The sequence below is a fragment of the Monomorium pharaonis genome, chromosome 11, assembly GCF_013373865.1.
Source record: "Monomorium pharaonis isolate MP-MQ-018 chromosome 11, ASM1337386v2, whole genome shotgun sequence".
Lineage (NCBI taxonomy): Eukaryota > Metazoa > Arthropoda > Insecta > Hymenoptera > Formicidae > Monomorium > Monomorium pharaonis.
Window position 1 is genome coordinate 16,121,684 of NC_050477.1, and position 18,679 is coordinate 16,140,362.

General features: G+C 30.0%; 1 protein-coding gene across 2 annotated transcripts; it reads left to right on the plus strand.

Annotated features, from left to right (window-relative positions):
• The first annotated feature begins 809 nt into the window (after positions 1-809).
• LOC105839887 lies at positions 810-7,041 on the plus strand. Of its 2 annotated transcripts, none has more exons than XM_036293539.1 (4): positions 810-909; positions 4,949-5,189; positions 6,076-6,282; positions 6,510-7,041. In XM_036293539.1, the coding sequence occupies exons 2-4, from the start codon at positions 4,987-4,989 to the stop codon at positions 6,649-6,651; spliced, it is 552 nt and encodes a 183-aa protein (XP_036149432.1). In that variant the 5' UTR covers positions 810-909; positions 4,949-4,986; the 3' UTR covers positions 6,652-7,041. The 2 variants fall into 2 exon arrangements, with proteins under 2 accessions (XP_036149432.1, XP_012541963.1); XM_012686509.3 differs by lacking the exon at positions 810-909 and adding an exon at positions 2,052-2,157.
• The last annotated feature ends 11,638 nt before the right edge of the window (positions 7,042-18,679 follow it).

The window sequence follows — 18,679 nt, forward strand, 5'->3', positions numbered from 1 at the left end:
CTACATAAAATACTCAAAACAATAATATTTACTGTTAATGCAAGTACAATGTTAATACTGCAATAGCATATATTATTGTATTGAGTATATCTGTAGTTGGCAGCCCGCAACTACATATCTTATTGGATATATTGCATTTTTTTTCAGTGTATTGTGGATATTTATTAATTGTTACATGACAGTTACACAAAGCAAAAACTTGCCTTTGAAATTTTAGATTCAGAAGAACACAATTTAAATAAAGTGTGATATTACAAGCCATAGAAAGGAGATATTGAGTTAACTAGCAGAAATACATTATATCGACTTTCTGAGCGATGTATTAGCATTATCTATGAAATTCATTGTGTAACTATTTGAAAATGGAGGGTGAGCCATATTGGGTACAGGTACCTTATAAGATAAAAGAATATAAAAAAATTATATCAGCTGTTCGATCGTGGATATCGGCCGCTGCGGTCTGTCAAAGGCTTGGCAACGGGGATTAACAGTTAGTTGAAGGGAGATCGCGCGTTAAGGTGAACGTATATGTATATTAATCGTTCCGTAAATAGTTCCGAATAAAGTCCTTTGGTTTCTTTTAAGTGGAATGTGTGTGTGTGTGTTTTCTTTCCGCCCGCGCACGCAACAATATTAAAGGTCCACCAAAATTGGACATTAAAGGTTATCAGTATAACCAGTGTGTATGAAATTTAGATAACATATCTACACGTTAAGATAAATATTTATTATTGACGAACTTCACCAATTACGGTTTTCATTACGCTAGCGAGAAATAACATTTCCAGTTAATTAGTCCCACCATGTCTGGTGCTTTCGGCGGTGACAAGTATATAAGTCGGTGATCCGTCGAGGGAGGCGCGAAAGCTCTGTGCGTTTCTACCGAAACGCTTTCTGAGTGGAGCATAGGTAAGTGTGTATCTATCGGTGGTTGTGTGTATACGAAGTGACGAATTGCTGTCAGATGTTAGCGCGATTAAACCCTGACACCATAACTGACTGGTGGCGTACGCGGAAGCGCATTTCGACTCTATCGCGGCGACGATGAGATCGTTACTCAAATTAAGGGAGACGTCGACGGAGGCATCGAACGACGGCGTCGTCCTGTGCGAGACACGTTCGTAATTTTCATTCGGTCGAGTTTGCCGCGAGCGATTTATCCGCGGTGATGTCCTGTTGATTTTGCGTGTCGGAATCAACGACGTTGTCGCTCGCGACTTCGCGACACTTCTTTCACCTCTCTAACGACGCGACGACGGATCGTAGTTAAAACGTAGTGTGACAGAGTTTTTTTCTGTAAAACGATTCCCCGTGTAAATACGAGGCTGTTCGGGAAATACCCCCGGAATACAACAGAAATGAGTTCATAAACGAGGTGGTTGTTATTATTGTGACTTTGCGATTTTGTCCAACGCCACGCGATGTCTCCGAGCCGGTTGTTCCCGAAACTGACATCCGCTTCAACATAATTGGAGAGCAATCGAACAGAAACCTGTAACGTGATCGACGTTTAACGCCAATCGCGCTTTCTGTGTAAGAAAAATGCAATCGAAACGCATGATCAGTAATACCCTAGTATACACGGAGAAAATTTATATAAAAAATTTTTTATAAAAAATTATGTACGATAGTAGCCACAAACTATAAGAAGAAATTTCGGGAACTTATATCTTGGTATAAACATAGTATATTTGCTACATAGTATATATAAACAATATATACTATGTAGCAAATTGAATTGCCACAGTGTAAACGCACTTTATTTGATGAAAAACAAAACATGGTAAACATCTTTATAATTTCTTCCTGGGTCTGCGTTTCCTATAGTAATATTGTACTGCTTCCTATAGTAATTGTTACTATAAAATTTCCTCCGTGTAGCACAATACATTGGCAGTGGGCGAATATTGGTTAAACATTATTTATATTGAGAGTGTAGGGTAAAGGTGCCGATTATGAGATAGTATCCCTAATATGAGATAGCGTCGATTAACGAAACGGTGTACTTGAAACGTGTGGCGCTTGCGTCGCTTACTTCCTCGGATGAACAGGTCCAATCGTGTATCACTTTGCGCCGGCCAGCAATAGCGAACAGGCGAGGACAGGCTGATTTGTTGCAAAAGCAAAAACACATATTTCTCCCGCACTAGATTCAAGGTACGTTTAATGTTATGAAATTTGTTTTGAATGTTGTAAAATATTAATAAATTCGTCGCTAATATAGTATATTTTATGATATTAGTTAATATGATGTTAGTGCACATTATAGTGTTTTATAAGTAAAACAAAACGTTTTTTGTTGAATCTCGGTCAAATGGTAAGCTCCTAATAAGAGATACCGAAGGTCTCGTAATATTTAAGGATGTATTTTATTTTATTTTTCTTTTCTAAGGATAGTTTTTTTGTTTGATTTAAGGTATAAGTACCTTTCTTCATATTTTTTGACATTTTTTTGCAAGAGTTTATAAATACCTAAGTCTAATAAATATTATAATTAAAGCTATATTTTTTCATTTTGAGAAAACATCTATAACACTGTAAAATTAAGACCGGTAATAATAAAAACATTTATTTTTATTTATATATCTTTTATTTTTGATGTTAATAAAAATGAAACTAAGTTTATCTAATATGAGACAGTATCTCATATTAGGATTAGCCAGTATCTCTTATTAGAAGACCTTTTGGTTTTGATACAAAAACTGACTTACTTCAAACAAACCTATGTACATTAAAATTCGAACGAGATATAACTTATTGAAGTAGGATTCCTAAAATTACATGAAATGACGATTAAAAACAGTATATATATATTTTTTCCTAATTGTATATATTTTGGAAACAATTAAGAAAATGGAAGTGGTATCCCATAATCGGTGCCTTTACCCTATTATCCAATGTTTCTTCAATGTAACGCCAGTATTGGTCATAAAATATTGGTTCCAAATTAAAATGCAATTGAGATCTAATATGAAAAATTGAATAAATCTTGTTATCCAATATTGAAATTAATATTGCCGTTTAGATAAATTGGCTAAATAAGTGTTTACTTTACAATATTGAACTAATGCTGGGGGTTACTGCATTTACATTACTTTTCAATATTGCGTCAATGTTTTGCACAGCTATAGTGCTATTGCCTATAAAAGTCACGAAAGAGAGAAAGAGAGAAAAAGCGAAAAGGAAAGGGCGGATTACTGTGGATAACATTGGTGCGAGATAGGTCCTCTGAAATAAAAAAAAAACATGGGATTATCGCGGTTGAAGGATTCGCGCGAGTGATGATAGCGCGTGCGACGCGACGTTTGCACGAAGATCGGGGAAGCAAAGGCCGTAAAGTTGCATCGGGTCGACTAGCAAATAGAACGATTATGCCAACTAAAACTATGCGGTAATAACTGCGCCGTTAGTAATTTCATTTCGTGATGTTCATCCCAGGTACAACTTGTTTTCGTGACATTTCAGTATTCCATGACATATTGATCATTATGTTCATTAGTATCGTAAGTGTATATCATTAATACATTTTAACAGTAAATTTAGAAAGTTTAAACAAATATAAAACACACAAAATTGATAATTTTGATAAAATCGGCTAATGATTTAAATAAGAATTATATGTTTGTCTGAAAAGTGCAGACTTACGAAAGACTTCACAAAGCTTTCGAAACGGAATAATCCTTTTAAGATAAAATTTATTTCTATATTAGTTATTATAATATATATCCATCTATAATAAACTTTGCAATGAGAACATAATATATTTTAATCCTTTAAATTTAATTGTCAATTTCTGAGAATATAAATAAATTTTGTTAAAATTGTCTAATGATATGCACGAGTGAATTGCACCATTTGCTTAAAGATAAGTTTAATGCTATTACGAAACTAAGGCATCCTAATGCGCTCCTTTAATGCGCCTGAAGAGGACCAGAGCAATTTTCTGGTCTGCATAATTGCGATCTTCATTTAATACCATCGCACAAGCATTATCTTCTTACAGTACAGTTTGAAATAATAATTCTGCATATAATAAAAGGGACAGAATGCGTAATGAAAGAATAAGACTTATAAAATAGATAAAATATAATGAAAATGGCGAAAAATGCTTTCCCTTCTTGCATAAAATTGTTTTTTAAATCATTTTCGATTGACGAACAAAAGATTACTTTGTTTTCTGTACACTTTCTTCGTTCTCAACTCTCGCGTACGAATTTACGATAATGCGTAGTTATCGTTAGGAGTTCTATTTCTATGTTACTTCAACTTCGTTATTATTATATTGTTCAAACAAGCGCGTGGTGCCTTTATTTAATCAGGACACGATGTGTCGACGTTTAATTGGTGAAACTAATAATCCATTACAACGCGGTAAGTATTTATACCTGACGAATTAAAGCACACACAATTTTATCTAATCGTCGAACGTTCGAGATGTATTCACATTTCTCTTCAACATTTCATCTTTATAATGAATAGAAATTGCAAATTGTATAGATAGGAACAAATATGTAAATTAACTACTGTGGATTAGAGGATAAGATTTAATTTACTAATTTCAAATTTTCGTTTTATAATATTGTTGTAATTTAAATTATACACGGAGAGAATTTTTTCTTAAAAATTATCCTAAAAATTGTGATAATTGTGAGACAATATAAACCTTAAAGAATTTTACTATATTTTTAACAAAATTTACTAAAATTTTAATAAAATTTGGCACAGTTTTAATTAATTTTGTTAAAAGTATAGTACAATTTACTAAAATGTTACCAAATTTTATTGAAATTTTAGTAAATTTTGTTAAAAATATAGTAAATTCTTCGAGGTTCACGTTGTTTTACAATTACTATGATTTTTAGGGTAATTTTTAAGAGAAAATTCTCTCCGTGTGATATATATTAATGATAGATCATGATGTGAAATAGCTGTGTATATCATTTTTCAGTATTGTATTTGTGCGGCTAAGAATAAGGACTTCTAACAATGTGGAGCGCTTTATTGAAATCGTTTTTATTTTTCTTTATTTTGAAATTATTTGTCGCTGTGGGAAATGCGTATCCTACTGGTTCAGATATACATCCTACGAGAGATAATATAATGGCATCCATAAATGACAAAGCTACATCAGTTACTACATCTTATGAATGTGTTTACATACCACCGAATTTAGATTTTTGTAAAGTCAGGTAAGTCAAGGAAAGATAAAACATTTATTAAGATAAATGTCACTAACCGAACATCATTAAAAATAATATATGTTTTATAAATATTTTTAAGATTCGAAGATTACGACTAAATTTTAATGTTATAAAAATTTTATAACAAAAAATACTTAAAATTAATAAGTTTTTGCATAAATGCAATTATAGGAATATATTCGGTATTGAGATATTTGCCTCATAATTTATACTTTTTAATTTTTACAAAAGTATCGACAAATTATTTTTTTTGTTTTTGTTATTGTGTAATCTTTATTTAAAAAACATTACTAATATGTTGTATTTTTCTAAATAAAACTAAAAATTTATCTAAATTACAAAGAAAAAGTATAATTTTAGACAAAATCAAACTTTACGTATCATTAATTGTAAATATGCTTTAAGAGAAAACGATTATTTGTTTATCATAGTATCAAAAAGTTATTGATATAAAGAATTAATAAATCTACAATATGCTTGTTGCTACTTGTTTTTTGTTTTTCTATTATTTTTTGCTTCTTTGCACAATGTTTTATCAAAATTTGCAGGATACAAGTTGGCGAATAATAAAAAAGATAAAAAAACACAAATAATAAAAAATAAATGTTAATAAAATAATACATAAAGAGCAAAAAGGCAATAAACAAAGAAAAATAAGAAATCTAAAACAAAGAGCATTAGCCTTAGATTAGTCTTAAGTCTTGACACATAAATAAAAGTCTCCCATTAATTTTTTATTGGGAAAAACTTTTTGTTTATGTCATAAAATTATTATAAACTTTATTGTCATTTTATAGAGAAATTTTATATTTTTTGGAAATATTTATATATTGAGATAGATTAGACTTTTAAATACAGAACATTTTTATTTTAGTTCTAAAGAAAATCAGTGGAACTCTCTCAATTTCTCAGAGAACTTTCACAAATTGTTGGAAAATAAAAAGCTGAAATTGATGGAGAGTAAAATAAATGAAATATTCATGTCACACCGAATGATGCATGTCCCAGAAATGAAAAACGTCCAAAAGAAACCATTAGCACAAACTATAATATATAAACTACAAAATTGCATACCGTCAAGGTAAGTCATGGAAATGTGTGAATAAAGAAATACAATGAACAAGTATAATAAGTTTTTTATAAATATTTTTAATAATTAAATTCAATGTACCTTAATGATAACGTAAAAAATAGTGTAGTAATGTAATTACATTATGTAGCACTGTAGTTACATATAGCACTAACAGGAGAAAGCAAGAGAAATAGATTATATTGCATTGGTAAAAAGATGTTTGTTCCATTTTGCAGATTACCATTTATTCTACCTTGGTGCACCGATGAAGATTTCTCCAATAAAAAGAGCATATACCAGATATACCCGATTGCACATAACATAGTTGGTTTAAAAGAACCGTTATATGACTTTTCTAAGTTTTTCAAAAAAATTTAAATAGTATCAAAACCGATATAATTTTAGTGACGTACACTATTGTGGGAATTAACTGATAAATTGAAATATTATATATAGTTGTGTTATTAAATTTAATAACTTCTTACTCTTTTTATTAACGATCATTTCGTTAATAAATCCACTGTAGATGAATTAAAAGGAAAATAGATGCATACACTATCAAATTATAGTATAAGAATTAAAAAGTATATTTCGTAAAGATAAATATTTTTTTATATAGCATTAAGCAATTTTTCACCATAGACTGTATGTATTTAATACGATAATAGTGTAAGAGTGATACAATAATGTGATCATTGATTCTGTCATTATTTAACACAATATTTTTGATAGCAATATTAATGAAAATAATAAATTGATCTTATACAACAGTAATAAGATAATCTTTTAGTAATTTCTTGATATATAAGATTATTTATTCACAATCATTATTATATTTTAAGAAATAAGGTAATTTAAAGCTAAGGTATCTTAATTCTTTCAGTGTTAATATTTTTAACCAATAAATCTTGTCTGCGTAGAATATCATTTTATTAATCTGTAACTTTTTCATTTTCTGTTTATTAAGTTTGTCTATTCTTAAGAGAAACCGAACGACTGTCTGTAGCACTGAAAGAGTTAATATCATTGTTTTTTCATGTTTTACAAATTATACGCATTATAATTCGTTATTTTACATAAAAATAAAAAAATTACATATAAACATACGTACTTGCAGCAAGAATGGTACACACAATTTTATATTCTAAACTATCTTCTAATTTTATCTTTAGTTTCATAATGTGACTTACAATAACATTAGTAACAAACGAGTGCACAATGTACATTTAAAAGTAACATTAGAATACGATGAGATATCGGAAAAAAGAATCTCTATGAAAAAAAGAATTAAGGAAGACAGACTAACCGTAGAATTCGCGGTGATCTGTGGAGTACTACGATCAGGAAAGAACATACATCGGATAGTCCTGAGAAATATAAGGCCATTTACGTTCACAAGAGAGTCGATGAAGGTGAGAATGACCGACGATGTGCAATAAAGGAACCGTGAGATATTTTACGGTGCATCCCTGATTCGAGCACGAGCATCGTTGTTATAAACGACATACGTGCTAAGAAAATCGCCGTTACATAAACCACGGAACGTGACAGGAATTTTGGCTATGTGACAAAAGACTATCGCTATTCATTCGGAATTTCCAGTTATCGTAACTAAATTAATGTATATGATAATTAGTTTGATTAGATTTAAAATTAAAATACTATTAAAAGACTGTAAAGATATAAAATTTTGCGCGTTAATTAAAAATTTAATCTTAAATTTATGTTCTCAATTAGTATATATATATATACATACTTCGGATAACTTCACACAATGTGTTGCGAAAACTGATTGTTGTCGCAATCAGTGTATTAAATAATTAAAAAAAAAAATGTGTAACAAGTTAAATTAACTCACGTATTATTTATACATATAATGATAATTTTGTATATTATTATATATTTTGCATGTAACTCAATACATGTTATATTTTTTAATACGTGTTTTTTATTGTTAAATAAATGGTGGTTTAATAAAAAATGTTGATAGCCGATTGAATCATTCGACTTCGGAAATTCTGGTAGGAGGAGCATAAAAAACTTAAATATTATATTTTATATTATAATTAACATGTTGTGAAGTTTAAACTTATCATTTGACAAAGATAACATAAACAGTTAATTAGCAAATTGCAAAAGCTCCAATTAAAACTGAAGTTCCAATTAAAACTAAACTTTGTCTTTTATGTAACATATGTCATTATTAGTTTAACTATTTATAACTAAATTATCTTATAAAACGCATAATTTCTTTAATCTAACAAAAATTTTAAATTATTTTTATTGTTTATATATATATATATAGTAATTATAGATATTTCACGTAAAAGTGTTAATACGGAATAATGAACGTGATCTTAAAAATATAAGTTTTCATTTGGAATAAGTAATAAAAATTTTCAACCAAATGCAATTATATATTTTAATTTTTATCAATATTTACCGGTCTCTTTGACTGTAAAATTTAACATTTACGGTTTATTGGAGAAATGATCTTCTCTCTTGCGTAGAATTTTCGCTTTGCAGTTACGGGTGCTTTCATTGTTTGGATTCAATGCTGTCGTCTCATTTTCACTCTCAGATTTAGTTTGTGCGTTTTCTGGGATGTTGAAATTATTTTTCATTGTAAATATCGTAGTATTGATCGATCTTCTGATTGACTGTGGAATTTCAAGTGCAATGTTGCTCGGTATCAATGTTAATTGATCGCGAATAGTTTTCAATAAAAGATCTTGCAAGCAATCTTTTACTTTATCAAATATTTTCAAATATTCAACATGCGTTTAAAATGTAAAACTAGAGAATGGTTGTCCTTTTTATTCTGACGCAAGCATATTTTAAATCTTCCGGATATTCTTCTTCTAGACTTTGTTAAACACTCTTATTGACAACAAATCTGTCATTAGCGTAAAATTTCAATAAATTTGAAGTGTACATATGTTCTATAGTACGTTTTTCACTTATAATTTAGGGAAATGTGAATAAAAATTAGAAGTATTACATGATTTATTAAACTTGCTGAGATGGATTTCAATTAATTTGGCACATTGTTTGGCAGTTGCAGATTGTTTGCGATCTTTGATTGGTTTAGTGGTATTGATCTTGGATTTGTGATGTTCGTTTGGTTCAATGATATTAGACTTCAATTTGTGATCTACATAAAGGTAGGCACATAGATTTCCTTCGATGAATGATTTTCTTTGTTGACCAAAATTGTTTTCTATTCGCTTCTCTCCGCTTAAAATGGTCAATCTCATTTTCGTTGGATTTGATATTACATTCGAATTATCTTGTAAACTTGAATGTAGATGTATAATATCAATTTATTTCGTTATAAGAACTTTTTGACAAGTATGTTTTGATAGTTGGTTTTTGATCTTCATGCGGTTTGCTGTGAATTATTTTCTTCTGTCTTCATTTCTGAACGATTTGCTTCATGTATTAAGCTGGTTAATAAATGATGTTTTCGTCTTGTAAATTCCATTTTGACATCGGTCTCAAACAGTTTTGAGAGCAGCTCCGAAGTCTCGCTAAAGTCGTCTTTGATGTCATCGATCAACAATTCTGAGGATTCTACCACGTCGGCAAAGTCGTTATGTGTCTTTTTGCTGTTAACAGTTTCGTCTCCCTTCCAGCAATTGGCATTGCTTGTCTTCGCTTGAATTGGTTTCGTAAGAGCAAACTTCAATGTGTGATTTACGTGAAAAATGGGCTCATCAATTACTTTTGATGAACAATTTTTTTCGTTGAGCAAAATTGTTTTCGATTCGCTTGTCTCTGCTTCAAATGGTTTCGTTTGGTTGGGCTTGCCTTCGTTGGACTTGTTTTTATGCATGAATTCATTGTATCTAAGGTAGATACTTCCTCCGTATATCGTCGACAATGTTGTTAGGAGTAACACTATCGATAAGTAATTCTTCATTACTAACTTCCTGATTTAATGCAGAAAAACAATAATACTATTCTTTCAATCTGTCAATCACGAGACACACTTTACAGAGCCTTTCAAGACGATCTAAACATCTTCAGTGTATGTGAGTACTTTTATACCTGGCTGGTCTAGACTGTCTAGAAGACAAGTAGGAGTAGGGATGTCTTGGATGGTGAATTTACCGAATAGGAATTGAATATTGAAAAAAATTTAAAAGGTAAAAATTTAACTGTTTTTACAACATTAAATAGAGGATTGTAAATTAGAGATTAGAGATCGACTAATTTGAATAAATTTGATTAAGATTACAATTGAATTAATCAAATTGTAATCTGTAATTCACTATTTTTAATTTTCAATAAATTTTTTAATACAGGCTTAACACAGAAGTAATCAATTTAATTTATATATAAACTACTATAAATACGTTATATAATAAATACGCTGTAAATATTTTTAATAACTAATAATGATTGAATAATTTTTGAACATTTTATTTCTCACTCTTAATTATTGAAACTAATACTGAAACCAAAGATAAAATTATATTTTATAAAATCTGTTAAAAATTAATAATATTGATATATAATACATATTAAATTTGAATTGAAGAAAATGTTTTAGAAGTTATTTACTAAAGCTAAACAGTATGAAATATTAAGTAAAGTGTTTCGAATTCAGATTTCATGCCAAACGAAAATTGATTTACTAAAATATCAATATATATAGAAAAAAGAAAAAAGAGAAAAAAAAAGAAAAAAGATAAAGCAGGTAGAAAAGTAACTGCTTACATCCGGAGAATATGAAAACCTGTTTTCCTTATCCGTATATATGGTCAACGGATCTTCGAAAAAATAATTTTAGTAAAAGAAAGAAAACTTAGTTCAATGGTTATCAATGACCAAAAAAAGGAAGAACCTTTTTATATTTTTCTTTTGTTTGTCTTTTTTCTTCTTATTCTCTTGTTTCTTTTGTTGCCATCAAAGATTTATTTTCTAACGGTTTTTCATGCTTTGCTTGTACAACAATGTTTAAGTTGACAGACAAAAAAATGGAGTTTTAAACAAGAACTACCATTAAACCGAGCTCTCTAGTTTCACTTAGGAGAAGATTCTAAAATTTATTATACTGAGATAAAACTCGATTTTTCCGTCAATGAATAATGCTCTAGCACTAGCATGTTTCACTGCAAATAATTTAAGTGAAATTTAAAGAACCATACAAAATTTATTAATTTAACAACGTCCTTGAAAATTTGACTATGCATTATTTTATACCATTCTCTTAGTTCTATATAATTTTACACACTGACAGCGGTAATATTTATTACTTATTAATTCATCTGCCTAATTTATGCATTCTTTGTTCTCAACCATTGTTTTATAATTTTTTCCAATCTTTCACAAAAAATTTTTTTTATCGACAGTACAGTGTAATTACCATAATCAATTGTATCCTACTTGAAAAGTTTAAACTAAGGACCGAAACGTAGTAGTTTTATAATAAAACTTGCCAGTTTGGTCGATTACAATGAATTATCTTCATTTCTTAAATTCCTACTGATGACGATAAGTTCCAATAATTATTATTAATTATACATCGCCGACCTAATGATGGTGAATACACGGAAAATCGGATTCTTTGAGCACATCACACACCGATTCGGGGTGTCAACAACGAGGATATTATTGTTATCACAAAGAAACCGTGCATTTTTTCATTCTAAGATTGATCCATGATTTCATCATGGATCAATCTTAGAATAAAAAAATGCACGGCCAACCAGCAACTTATCTTCTTACTAAAATGCAGAAGATTTGATGTTTTATCTTCTCACATTCAAAAAACACGCACAGATATTACGTTTCACAACGATTTTATAACTCATAATTTCAACAATGCTCAACAAAAGTATTCAACGTTGCACATTAAAATTGAAGATCAAGGACATCAATTATTATTTACGCTTGCTTCACTACAAGACACAAAAAAACCGAAGAGTTGTTAACTGAATGTCTACCTAAAGAAATATTATTAAACTTTTTCAAATTTAATAAAATTAAGATCTGTAAACACAATTATACTATTAAACAAACGTTAACTAATAAGTCTTTAAGAATCTTGTTTGAACGGGCAACTTACATATTGATTCGTTCTTGAATATCAAAACTGAAAAATGGCTTGTCCACACAAGCAGTAAACAGATTCCACAATTGACTTTAACAATTTTAAGTTTGGAACACAATTGTGGACTTCCCATCAATCTTTAACAAAACTGATCGTGTGAGTTGCGTGTTGGGAACGATTAAGAATTTCGAATTGCATAGCTTCAAAATCTCGGAAAGGGTAGTCGATAATGTTAGAAAAACTGTTGTTAACTCATTACACAAATTTCTTCACAGAAACGAACACGTTAATTATATGAATAGACTTATACTTAATACTTTTATGAATGTAAAAAGTTTCTTTGTAATAACGATAATATCCTGATCACTACAGGGGATAAAAGTCAAGTTACCATAATAATGAACAAAGACGACTACATTAACAAAATGAACGAGTTACTTAATGATCAGTCGACTTATCGCAAATTAAACAAAGATCCTATATATTAATAAAATAACATTAAAAATTAATAATTTAATTAAAACCTGGCGCGACAAGAATATCATTGACACGCAAATATATAGTAAACTTAATTGCACTAATGGCAACATCCCACGTTGTTATGGATTGCCAAAAATTTATAAGACTGATTCCTCTCTAAGAATTATAGTCTCTGCTATTGAAAGTCCCTTATATAATTTGGCTCGTTTCATACACGACATCTTGCAACAATCAGTCAAAAAACTAAAATCTAATATTTGTGACAGCTGGTCCTTTGCCAACATTATTAAAAATATTCTCATTGGATCGATTGAGATTCTTATCTCGTTGGATGTTCAATCTCTATTCACTAACATTCCAAAAGAATTGGTTTTAAAATCGATTGAGAAACGGTGGACAAACATATCAAAATTTACTAACTTTGATATGCCACACTTTCTTTTATGCGATTGACCTAATTTTAAGTTCAACGACCAGTATTACAAGTTTTTGGCAGTCTTATGGGATCCCCTCTGTCACCATTGCTGGCTGATTTAGTAATGGATGACCTAGAAACTTATTGTTTGTAATCGTTAACGTTTGAAGTTCCAATTCTTTATCGATATGTAGACGACATCTTTACCATCTTGCCAAAAGACAAAGTAAATTATGTTCTTTCTGTCTTTAACGATTATCACGAACTTAAATTTACACACGAATCTGAATCCGACGGCATGATAAGAATTGTAAAGCAGTGTACATTGGCCAAATCAAGTGACATTTAAAGACGCATAAAAGAGCATAGAAAAAATATTAACAAACATGAATCGTGTCATTCGGTGGTCAGCAGGCATAAAATTAGTAATGATTACGACTTTGATTGGCTTAGGCTACATATATTACACACAGATAAACATCCTGTCAAAAGATCGATAGTTGAAATATTCTACATTAAAAAATTTACAAACATCAATTTACGAAAGGACACTGAGAACTTGAATCCCGTTTATAACAGTGTCATCGAGTCGGTTTGATCGATGTTTTTCTTGCTTCGTCTCGATTGTCTTACGCTCCGACCGTTAGTTGTGCTCAAGCTGTCCACGAATAACAACATCCTTGAAAATTTGACTATGCATTATTTTATATTATTCTCTTAGTTCTATGTAATTTTACACACTGATAATGGTAATATTTATTACTTATTAATTTGTCTGCCTAATTTCTGCATTCTTTGTTCTCAACCATTGTTTTATAATTTTTTACAATCTTTCACAAAAAATTTTTTTATCGACAGTGTAATTACCATAATCAACTGTATCCTACTTGAAAAGAGTCCAAACCGAGAACCGAAACGTAGTAGTTTTATAATGAAACTTGTCAGTTTGGTCGACTATAATCAATTATCTCCATTTTATAAAAAAATTTTTTTTTTAAGTCTAAAGAATAATATTTGAAAACTCACTCTCTCCACCGCCCAAATTAAAATCGGATAGAGACAGGGAGACTCAGGGTTAATGGCTGATCAATCAAATACTCACAAAAAAGATTTCTCGATCTAATGCTATTAATCTTCGATCTATCATAAAGTAGGATCGATATAGCGCCAATTATATTTATTATCAAAGAAAGAATATTTTACTCTTAAATGGAAGTTCTTAAATCTAGAATAAAATAATTTTTGATGCTATCCCATTAATTTTCTTAGAATGATTTAATTACACAATCAGTATTATGCGTAAATGTAACAGTCAAAAATGTAACATAGTCAAATAAGCAAAATAAGTGTCAATTTGCTAATTATATTACGATTCTGTTATTATAATTTGTTCATTGTAGTTAATGTTTCACACAAATTCAATAACTTGTGGTTATAGAAAATTCCTCTAGATATATTTTCCTGAGACCGTATGTCAGAAAAAAATCCTCTAGATTTAAGAGGTAGCCGTCGAACAGTAGACTATTTTTCTTTTGATGTACCACATATAAGTTTGCGCCAAATATTGTGGCACTAACATCGTGCATTTATAACATCGGGCAAAGGCTTATTCTAAACGCAAAAATGTATAAGCTTAAATTTATATATATCATATGTATTAGGAAAGATGATGAGGATATAACGCACTTAAGAAAAAGTTGAATATTTTCAATGAAAAATGTTTCAAATGTAATAGAATAAACTAATAAAGGATAAAATTAAAGTTGAACATCTTATCTATTAGCATGTGATTGATTTAATAAAATTTTCATTGTATAATACATGAAAATATTGCGTTTTGGAAAACGTTCATTTGCAGCTTATTACCCAGCATTGTGTAATACGACGCACCGCGAGTGGTTTCTACAAAAATATTATTAGGATCGATACTATTTCCGATTTTATATTAAATTGTAGTTGAAAAAATTAAAAAAGAAAGTGTTTTTGTTTAATTATTATTAAACAATGCATAAAGCATAACATATGGTTTTTGAGTGAAATGAGACATGACAGATGAGAAAAGGACCACTTTAGCGCATATGTAGCAAAAGCAATATAACGTACCAATATTGCTGATTTTTTTTTAATATCCTCAATGGCACGTATAAATAGTCATGTTGTCGAATGTGTAATGTTTTTTTTCGATATTAGCAAATATATAATAATACAAGTAGTGCGTTAATTCGCTCAGAATGCTATGCTTTGTTATGGTGAGGTGAGATATCTTATGATGCATCCCTGATTCGAGCACGAGTATCGCCATTATGAACAACATATGTGCTAAATCACCGTTACATAAAACATCGAATATGGCAGAAATTTTGATTATTCTGACAAAAAAATATCGCTATTAATTTAGAATTTTCAGTTATTGTAAATTAATATATGATAATTAGATTGATTGGATTTATAATCGAAATACTATTAAAAGATTATAAAGATGTAAGAATTTTACGTTAATTAAAATTTTAATATTAAATTTATGTTCTTACACACACACACACACACACACACACACACACACACACACACACACACACACACACTTCGGATATCTTCACACATTGCGAAAACCGATTGCCGTTGCAATCAGTGTATTAAATTATAAAAAATACATTATAACAAGTTAAACTATTTATATACTATTTATACATATGATGATAATTTTGTATATTATCATATATTTTGCATGTAATTCAATACATGTCAAATTCTCTAAAACATATTTTTTATTGTTAAATAAATGTGGTTTTAAGAAAAATGTTGATAGCCAATTGAATCATCCAACTTCTGATATAAAGAACTCAAAGAAAAGCATAAAGAACTGGAGTGTAATATTTTATCTTATGACTAACATGTTGTGAAGTTTAATCTTTTCAGTTGACAAAGATAACGTAAATTAGCCAACGCAAGTTAATTAGCAAATTGCAAAAGCGGGTCCAATTAAAACTAAAGTTCCAATTAAAACTGAACTTGGTTACTTTTATGTAACATATATCATTATCTGCTTAACTACTTAGAACTAAATTACTTAATGAAACGCATGATTTCTTGAATATAACAAAAATTTTTAATGATTTTTATTGCCTATATATTATAGATAATTTACATAAAAATATTAATACAAAATAATGATATGGAACGTGATTTTAAAAATATAAGTTTTAAGTTTTTATTTGAAATAAGTAGTGAAGACTTTCAATTAAATGTTTGTAGTTGTATATTTTAATTTTTACCGTTTCTTTTTGACTGTAAAATTTTACATTTACTGTGTATTGGAAGAACAAATCTTTTCTTTAGCGTAAGATTTCCACTAATGTAATGTTTCAGGCGCTTCATTGCTTGGATTCAATGCTGCCGTCTCATACTTACTCTCAGATTTAGTTTGTGCATTTTCCGGACCATTGAAATTATTTTTCAACGTAGATGTCATGGTATTGATCGATCTCCTAATCGGCTGTGGAATTTCAGGTTTGCAACTGTTGCTCGATATCAGTTTCAATATCAATATTAATTACCATCGTAACATGTATTTGTTGTGGTAATTTAAACAATGACAGGAAGAATAAGATTTTGTTAAATAAATGATGTTTCCGATAGATTCCTGTTTAACATTGGTCTCCTACATTTTCGAGAACAGTTTCGTAGTTTCATTGAAATCTGTCTATTCTTTAATGTCATCAATCGACAATTCTGAGGTTCCTCAATAGAAAAAATCGTAATGTGTCTTTTTGCTGTTAACGATCTCATCCCTCTTTCAAGAATCGCTTGTCTTCGTTTGAATTCGTTCAGTAATAGCAGACTTCAATTTCTGATTCACATGAAAAGTGAGCTCATTGGTTGCTTCCGATGAATGATTTTCCTCATTGAGCAAAACTGTTTCCGATTCGCTTGTCTCAGCTTGAAATGGTTTCGTTTAGTTCGGCTTGCCTTCGTTGGACTCGTTCTTATGTTTGAATTCATTGAATCTAAGGCGGATTTTTCCTACACATTTTTCCTATATATTTAACACTGTTCTTAGAAGCAATATTATCAATAAATAATTCTTCATTGCTAACCTCATGATTTAATGCAGAAAAAGCAATAACACTATTCTTTTAATCTGTTAATCGCGATACACACTTTACAGGGCCTTCAAAACGATCTAAAGCATCTTCAGAGTAGACAAATACTTGTATAGCTAGCCGGTCTAGAAGATAAGCAGAAGATAAATTTCTAACTCAAGAATAGAATAGCGATTTTCTTGATAACAGTATGAAAGCTTTGGTAATTTTCTTTGAAGGAAATGAGTGATAATAAAAAATTGAAAGATATTTAGGTATTATATATATATATATTTATCTGTTTCCTAACGGTGCGTCTAGCAAGAATTTGACGTACTTCTTCATGTTTATTGTATGTCCTGAGATAATTAAGTTCCTAGATTATATGAATGAAAAGCACAATACAACGCACAAACTGATAACATAACATAGACATTAAAACATGAAATCAATTGTGAGAAAATATGCGTAATACTGATATACACAATATATTAATGGATTTATCATTAATAATCTGTTTTATTAACAGACATTAAAATATTTATTTTTCATGCGTAGAATATATCAATTAAATGATGATTATTTGATAAATTGAATATGAAATAGAATTATATTTCTTGGACGTACGTTTTATGTAGTACGAAGAAATGTAACATGTGTATGTGATTAATATATAAATATCGTAATGTATTTCTTTTAAATAAGTTCATTATAATCAAAAGCACCTGTGAGAATGCAACCATGAATGTAGTTATGCACTGAAACAGCATATATTCAGGCACAGTTTAGAATGTATATAGTGTATTTTTATATCGTACGCTTACAGCGCGAGAAATATATTTAACAATCTCGGTACATTGTTCTCAAGAATAAATTCGATAAAGTTCACATATTTTTCTCAAATTTCATACGCAGTACGTAATTAACGTGTCACATCCTAAGCCCAAGAGTTAATTTTCTTTTTTCTCGTGCGGTTTCCAACCGATTAAACGAACCTGTTGAATAATTCGCAATAGATTCCCGCATTCTCGAGAAATTAATAGAATTGCTTAACATACAAATATATAAAATAACGTGCGGTAAAAGTAGATAAGATCCTCAACAAGTATCAAGTTAGCGTGTCAAATTTCCCGGGAATGCGTTCTCGAGAGGCCGAGACGGGGAAACACAATGTCCTGGAGCGGGACAAAGAGCGGACGCGCGGGGGAGGAGGCACCGATTGTCGAGAGGGTATCGCGAGACACAGGGGAACAAGAGGAGGAAAAGGAAACCGTGGAATCCCGAGTACACCTGGTAGCGCATCGCGGAGAGAGAGAAAGAAAGAGAGCTCCAAGTAGGAGGTCGAATTCCCGGCGGAGAATCTATCGAGGA